We start from the raw sequence: 8,467 nt of genomic DNA, 5'->3' as shown, positions 1-8,467 counted from the left end.
CGGCCTTGCAACAAACAATAACGCACTACCATGCATCGCCATTGTAAAAAGGGAAAAAGGGTTGTGTGTTTTTGTGCTCTGCCATGGTTTAGGCAGCTTGTTTAAGTGAATGAATGGACTGCCTACCGCAATGCACAGCGACTCACATCTTATGGCTGCCTAGATGGAGCAAGCTATAAAGTGAACATTCACTGAGTTTAGTGAATAAGCTAGCACCAAGGCTTGTATGTGATCAGGGGTTTATAGTGAACACAGGAATGTACTAACATTGACTTTGCAAAGTGAACAAGCTGTTGTCTATAGTACACCCCCCACCTCCCATTCTTGTGCACTGAGTATATTGGCAGCCTGATCCACTTGTTGCAGCTGCTGTAAAGAATCATCAGGAGGAGCTGCAATTATTTGTCTGCATTGGAAGTTCCTCCAGTGTGAATGCTTGGAGATTAGGATAACAATTATCCTCTCCTGGCACTGTCTGCCCCCCAGGAGCTTGCACTCTATAGCATTTAAATGGCACACAGCTGACGTTGTCAGGCACGTCTGGAGAGCTGGAGGTATCTGCCAATCAGAGAGCTGTGAGAGGGCAGAGACAGCCCTGCCCAGAGCCTTGTGTGACTGCCACTTGTCCCTGAGCTGCTGCTGTGTCTGCACTGGGAGCCCGAAGGTCTGGGGAGATTTGTACTGCGCTACAGCATGTCCAGAGACACAGGTGGAGGGTGAGTATCCCACCTACACTCTGTTCTGCTGGATTCACATGGGGGCTACCTGATTCACCTATTCAGTCTTCTACAGTCATAGGGGCTGCCTGATTCACTGCTTCAGTCCTGTACAGTCTGGGCTGTTGGATTCGCAAGGGGGTTACTTGATTCACTGCTTTAGTCCTGTACAGTCTGGGCTGTTGGATTCACACAGGGGATACCTGATTCACTGTCTCAGTCCTGTACAGTCTGGGCTAGTGGTTTCATATGGGGGCTAACTGATTCACTTATTACGTCTTCTACAGTCATTGGGTCTACCTGATTCACTTATTAGGTCTTCTATAGTCATGGGGGCTACTTGATTCACTGCTTTAGTCCTGTACAGTCTGGGCTGTTGGATTCACACAGGGGATACCTGATTCACTGCTTCAGTCCTGTACAGCCTGGGCTAGTGGTTTCATATAGGGGCTAACCGATTCCCTTTTTACGTCTTCTACAGTCATGGGGTCTACCTGATTCACTTATTAGGTCTTCTATAGTCACGGGGGCTACTTGATTCACTGCTTTAGTCCTGTACAGTCAGGGCTGGTGGATTTACATGGGGGCTACCTGATTCACTTCTTCAGTTCTGTGCAATCTGGGCTTGTGGTTTCACATGGGGGCTACCTGATTCACGTATTAAGTCTTCTACAGTCATGGAGGCTACCTGATTCACTTCTTCAATCTTGTACTGTCTAGGCTGTTGGATTCACACAGGGGATACCGGATTCACCTCTTCAGTCCTTCTGGCTGGGTCTGTGCTGCTACAACCCAATGGCACTGTGGAGATTAACCAGAGTTTTATTTCTTGCATTATCTTTCTGTAACAGTGTCCATATGCAAATCAATCTGATAGATAATAAACTATTTTTTTCCTTATGGTGCAGCTCACTAATTGCTTTTACATGATCTGATTTAAAGATGGATCCTATTAGTTAGGTTGAGAATTTTGTATTTGTTGAAGGAATTGATTATTTTATTTAATATATTTAGAGAAATTGTGAATATATCACTTTTTTCAACCTTTGCCATAGAAAGTCATTGATGTTGGCAGGATGGGGGCACAAAAAGGACAACCAATGCTGCTGGGGTGGTTCACAGATCACTGCAGGGTAGACAGACTCTTTCCTTTTTGCCTTGGGTGATACAGGACATCATCCCTTCACTGGATACATCTATTGACGTTCTCCTTTGTATAATTAGTTAAAACAGAAAGGTTCAACAGCGGTAGCAATAATTGGTGTGTGAGTGGCCAGCATTGGATTATCCTCTGGGCCCGTATGCATGGTGCCATAATGGCTCATCTACACATGTGTGATCACTAGATAATGTGATTTAACCCTTCTGTGACAGCCGCAATACACTAAATAAGGTGGAGGCGGTTGTTAATAAGTGATTCACACTTATAACTGATCTTGTGTGTTGTTAAGCCCTGAAGGGATGGAACTCAGAACTCTTTTATCTTATTGCTTGTGTTTGGAATATGCAGATGTTAAGGAACCAGAATTGTCCTCAATTACTGGAATATGAAATATGCATTATAAAGCTTTAGGAATGAGATGCAAATTAGTTGTCATGGGATGTGACCCAGTCATCCTAATATGTGAAGAACTATTGATGTTGACGTTTCTGTCATATGGCTGTTTATGTAATGGGCACACATATTAAGTCTTAAATAAAAGATGCCACTGTCCAGGGATGGTATAAAAGTAACTTTATGACTTCCAATGCTGGCTATGCATGTGCCTTGTAAGCATTTACCTATGCTGAATGCGAGCAGTATGCTACCAGTAGGCCATCTCCATGCTACAACCCTAGCTAGCCCTGGTTGCAAGCACTAACCTAACCCTAGCTAGGGTTAAGGCTTGTGGTCTGCTGCCCAGTAACACAACACATGGATTCAGTGTAGGTAGATGCTTGGAAATCTCATCTGGAATGATCATTGACCCTTTTGTGAGTGTCTTCTGTTGTCATTCCCAGCCTGGGTTTTAGGGAACCCTGGGGTTCCTTAAGATTATGCCAATGGATCCTTGGGCAATGATGGTTTGACCTTCAAGCTGATGTTGCCTGCAAAGTCCCAAGGCCAACGTCACTGCTTGACAAGACCAAAGCGAAGGGTCTCTGGAAATTATAACTTATAGATAAAACACTTTTAATTGAGGGTTTCCTGAAAATGATTTCAAGGGGTTCTCTGTAGTAAAAAGAATGGGAAACACTGGTGTTCTGGAAATGAATAGAATCTTTTTATTGTGGCTCTGGCAATGTGTAGTTAATAGAAAATCTGAAGGTGGTTACACATTAAGAATGCAATGTGTGTGGCCAAATTTCACAACTTTTCAGGAAACATTTTCAGGAAACACCTACAAATTATTTTAAGGAACTACTTGTTTTCAATGTGATTTTGTTTTTATTTAAGATGATGAAATGATAACTACTATACTGAATGGAAATCATAAGGACAGATCAAAGAATAACTATAGTTAAAAACAGAATCTAAATCTTACTAAACCTCCCCATCATATTCAGGGGTGTAGTTGTAAAAAAAAGAAGAGGGGGCACAGTACTATCCATGGCGAGCACGCATGCGCATCATTGTTATGTAAACGTGCCTGCCCCACTACACCCCTGCCTATGTGTCACTCAAATGGGAAGAAACTTCCCCCAGAGTGATGTCATGATAGGTCTCAGCCTGCCATGAGAGACTGGGCAGGTTGAGTTCAGAAAGACAACCCGCCCACCGCCCTGAGCCTGCATTTCTATACGGGAGACATGGCCGGTGTGCCCCCCCACAGCGGGGTCCTTCTCCTGAGCCCGCGGGGAGGCAGACCAGCCAGAGCTGCAGACCACCAAAGAATTATTTGCAAAATAATGGTGGGCACGCATGCCTATTGCTGAATAAAGTGAGGGCATGGTGTTTCCACCCGTGCCCACCCGACTACACCCCTGATCATATCGTATTATAAGAGGACAGGAACCGCAGGTTCACCAAGTTTTCATTGCTGTATCTTTCCCGGAACAATGCTGAATGTCCTAGATGCATGTGTTGTCCTCTGTAGCTTTTTATGGGACTTATGGGGACATGGTAGGATTTAGTGGTAGACATCACAAAAGTTTGGACCTGCTGGACATCTGAATCTTCTACCACTTCTCAAAGCACAAAAGGGTTGCATTGTTTAACACAGTCTTTCTGAACTTCTTTAACATGGGTGAACCCTTAAAAAAATGTTCAGGTTCTTATGGAACCTCTTTTATAATTAGTATATTCACAGCTCACAGTACATTTGTGTGGTGGTCAGAATGCCTCTCACATTGCTGGGCCTACATCCACTCTTACAGATAGTCATAAAGATCAATAATGCCACCTAAACTGACCTGAGAGGCTCAAAATATTCATTGCTCACTGAACCCCTAGCAATCTCTGAAGGACCCTAGTGTTCAACGGAACCCTGGTTGGGAAACACTGGTCTAACCATTTGTGTTTAGCCTATAAACCCTGAAAACTGCAATTGCTTTCTCTGAAATTCTTTAATGAAACATTCTAAGAATGGAAGTTCATTGGGATGTTTGATGGCATGATAGAGTTCTAAGTTGTCAGCCGGCCTTGATTCCTATGGATAGTCTCTGCCTTTGATGCTGTGTCCCGGAAATAGCCTTGGTTTCTTAATCTGTCCAACAGCAGACTTTAATTATTTTTTATATAATCATAACATCTGATCATTTCCAGTAAGGTTTCAATCTTAACTGGGCAAAATGAAAACCAACCTAAATGCTGCAGTCTGTTAGTAGCCCTAACACAGCTGTTTTTGTATCCCTGTATTTGCTTAGAACCATAATTTTATTACCTTTTGACCTTGTTAGTAGATTTCCTATAATCCACATGCAGAGTATTGGTGAAAAAAATGTGTTTCTCATTGGGACCATTTGTGGCTGTAGTTTTGTGACAAAATGGGCCTGATTTATTAAAGCTCACTAAGGCTGTAGAGGATACACTTTCATTAGTAAAGCTGGGTGATCCAGCAAACCTGGAATGGATTTCTTCAAAGTCATTTGCTATTTCAGTCCTGGACCAGATCCGTCCCAGGTTTGCTGGATCACCCAGCTTTACTAATGAAAGTGTATCCTCTCCAGACTTGGTGAGCTTTATTAGATCGGGCCCATTTTGTCATTAATGAAAGTGTATCTTCTCCAAACTTGGTGAGCTTTAATAAATCGGGCTCAATGAGTTAGTGAATAGATATGGTTACTGCAGCTCTATATAAACGCTATGGCTCTTACCTCAAGGTCAGTACACATATACATTCTTTGTCTGGGTTCAGCACTAGACTATAAGATCACTGGTCAAGTGGAAATATATATTCAGTGGCATTCATTAACTGGCTATGATCAAATGCGTGAGCCACAGATTTCACTGTAATCAGTCTGATGACAGGTAGGTATGCATCTCAAGGGCCTGAAAAAGATGTTTTAAATTGCAGTGTATGGCTTACTAGAGAATCTCTTTGATTCTCTGCAGAATTGTAACAGCATAGCATGGATATAAATGGGTGTCTATCTATTGCTCTCTATGTCATGCACTTTCATGTAGTTTATAAGTGGGTGATTGCCAGGTACACAGATCCTTTCACTATTCTTCCAGTTTTTGGAGCAGCACTATGGATGATGGTTTTACTGATGCTACAAATTTGCTATGTTGTAATGCTTTGGTTGTCACTATCTATGTTCTCTAAATATCCCTACACCCAAGCCTGTGAAAGACAGACAATGTGTTCCTTTCAACATCACTTTCTCTTTATACACAATAAAGCTATTACCACCACATTATTCTACGGTAAGAGACTGCAACACAATATAGTCCTCTGAAAGGGTCCTCTGGCCCAAAAGATAATACATAGGAGCTTACAAATCCCTAGATGTCATAGCTGCATTCTTTTATTTCCATGCTTTTATTTGCTTTTTTACTTGGTCGGCATGCCATTAACACATTTCTTGTAATGGGGTGTCAATTCCTCTTTTATGAGCATCTGTGAAGGAGCAATGTTGTATGTGCTCTATGCTCCGTTTTGGACCACAAACTTTCAAATAGGACCATAAAGCCACCAAAGAGTAATTCCACCTGGAAAAGGGATATGGAAATATGAAATTTCAAATATAAAGTCCCCAAAGAAGGAAGCCACCAGGAGAAGAATCAGTAGAACTTTAAAGTTTAGAAAGGGAAGTCCAAAATCCTGCTCATGTACAAAGCATTGGTCAGACCTCATCTGGAATATGCAGTCCAGTTTTGGGCACCCGTTTACAAAAAGAATATTGTGGAATTGGAGAGAGTGCAGAGAAGGGCACTCATCTAGATCATCTAGTGTGAAAGTAGTAGTAAAAGTAATTTAAATTTCAAATATAAAGCCCCCAGGAGAAGAGTCACAAGGACTTTCAAGTTAAGAAAGAGAGGTACAAAGCCACCAAAGAAGAAGCCACCTGGAGAATTTCACCTGGACTTCAAAGTTTGGAAAAGGAAGTATAAAGCCACCAAAGATGAAAGCCATCGGGAGAGGAGTCATGTGGGCTTCAAAGTTTAGAACAAGAAGAATAAAGCCACCAAAGAGGAAAGCCACCAGGAGAGGAGTCACGCGGGCTTCAAAGTTTGAAAAGAGAAGTAAAGAGCTGCCCAAAAAGAAAGCTACTAGGAGAGGAGTCACATGGACTTCAAAGTATGGAATTGGAAGTGTATGTACTGATCAGCAACAAGATTTAGTTGAGAATTTAGGCTAGGTTTTATTTACTCTACTTCTTCTTGTATTAGCTGCCAGAAAACCTGAATTAAGATGAATTGGGAGGATTGTTTCACAAACAGCTGCTTGTTAATGGAAATTGCCTATAAAATCTTTTCACTCAGAAAATCTTTCTGACTTTGGTCAGCACAATTATATCAAAAATCATCGAAATATTTTATTATCTCTTTCACCAACTCCCTTTGCATTAGCAGAGTACAGTTACTTTGATTAGGCAGAAAGCTGCTCCAGTACTGTTTTATTATGAACTCCAGTATTCGGTTTTGATGGAGTACATGGCATAAATGAGCACCGATAATGTCTTTTATCTCTGGCTCATTAATAACATATGTTTGTTGCTGTCCTGGTAACGGCTAATATCCCTGTGCTGTATAGTGGGAGTACGTGGGCGCTCAGAGTAGTAATAAGGGTATAAGTACATCTCTTAATAAAAACAAACTGGGGTCATTCACTACTTTTGTTTCAGGAGAACAACAAGAGGATAACAGTAAAATAGTTATTTCTAAATCTTGCTTGAAGTAAACCTATAATTAAAATCCAAAATTTCTATGAAATGGTAGAAAATATTTCGGCAGTAGCACATCAAATTATTATTTTCTTGACATGAATGTAAAAAGCATTATCATGTGTTGCCTTATGTGACCTATAGCCTAGGCAGCCTGCATCACATAATTTTTGACTACTAAGCAGAATTCAGCTTTAACACACATTTATAAGATCAGTTACTATAAGGTCTCATACACTCCTTTTGGTAGCATTGTCTAATGCAAGAATCTTTACTGTTTGATTGGGCAGCAAAGTGGCAAGTGATATTTAATATTGATATTATAAAATTATGCACTTGGGAGCTAACAACATGCATGCTTCATACTGGGAATACATTTGGAGGAGTTAGAAATGGCATGTTAGAAAAAGAATCTGGGGGTTTTGGTAGATAATAGACTTAATAACAGCATGAAATGCCAAGCTGCAATATCTAAAGCTAGCAAAGTAATTCCTTGTATTAGAAAAGGAACAGCCAGCAGAGATGGAGACATTATCCTGCCCCTGTACAAAGCATTGGTCAGACCACATCTGGAATATGCAGTCCAGTTTTGGGCACCAGTTCACAAAAAAGACATTGTAGAATGGGAGAGAGTTTTTTTTTATTTTTGCCTTCCACTGGATGAACTATGTCCATAGGGTTTTATTTCTGGGATATGTTTATTTCCCTAGTGGTTGAACTTGATGCAGTTATATCTTTTTTTTCAATCCACTATTACTATTGTTGTTGTGATGCATTGTTGTGTGCTGAAAATTAGGGCATGTTTCATCTTTGTGCAGTCAGATCAACTTCAGATTTGGTAATTTTATTGAATCCAGAATCAGTCTGAAGAAGTGCAAGCTCTAAGAGTTGTTAATCATATACTAGCTGTCATAGCTTTATTTAATAAGTCATTACATAGAAAAATAATGTCGTGCAGAGAAGCCAAGCTGATTTTTATTTATTGTACTGTCACATTACCAAATGAGAAACTCTGATGGGTTGCTGGGCCATTCTGCTCTTCCCTTTGTTAATCAAGTACTCCACTAAGCTCTGCTGCTTTTTAGCAACCTATTCTGCCCAAATAACTCTGGACGCTACTCTGTTCCTGAATGCTGTCCAAATCGTGTGTCTGGGCAATACTCTGTGCCAAAAACTGCCATGTGCTTAAGCATGCTCGGTGCATGAAGACTCCCTTATACGTATACACTGCAATGTATGTTAACACTATCTTGTGTTTGGATTGTACCCTGTTTTCCTTAAAGCTTAACTTGTTTAAATAAAAAAGGCATGCGTATTCTTCCTTGAATGTTGTTGTGCTTTGTGTATTTCTTCCAGATCTGTGCAGCAATCAATCGTAAAATATTACAATGAGCTTCCTATAATAAAGACTGGTCACTGCTATTCTATATTGTATTTTTGAG

General features: G+C 40.8%; 1 protein-coding gene across 1 annotated transcript in view; it reads left to right on the top strand.

Moving 5' to 3' along the window:
- Nucleotides 1-512: 512 nt before the first annotated feature.
- The window catches only part of TTC39A (tetratricopeptide repeat domain 39A), a 41,529-nt gene continuing 33,574 nt past the window's right edge, over nucleotides 513-8,467 (top strand). Inside the window, exon 1 of the mRNA XM_072420753.1 lies at nucleotides 513-716. Coding sequence (XP_072276854.1) covers nucleotides 694-716 — 23 coding nt within the window. The 5' untranslated portion in view covers nucleotides 513-693. The remainder of the gene's footprint in view (nucleotides 717-8,467) is intronic.

This window comes from Pyxicephalus adspersus, chromosome 8 (genome assembly GCF_032062135.1).
Source record: "Pyxicephalus adspersus chromosome 8, UCB_Pads_2.0, whole genome shotgun sequence".
Taxonomy (NCBI): Eukaryota; Metazoa; Chordata; class Amphibia; order Anura; family Pyxicephalidae; genus Pyxicephalus; species Pyxicephalus adspersus.
This window is presented reverse-complemented; position numbering and strand designations above follow the sequence as displayed.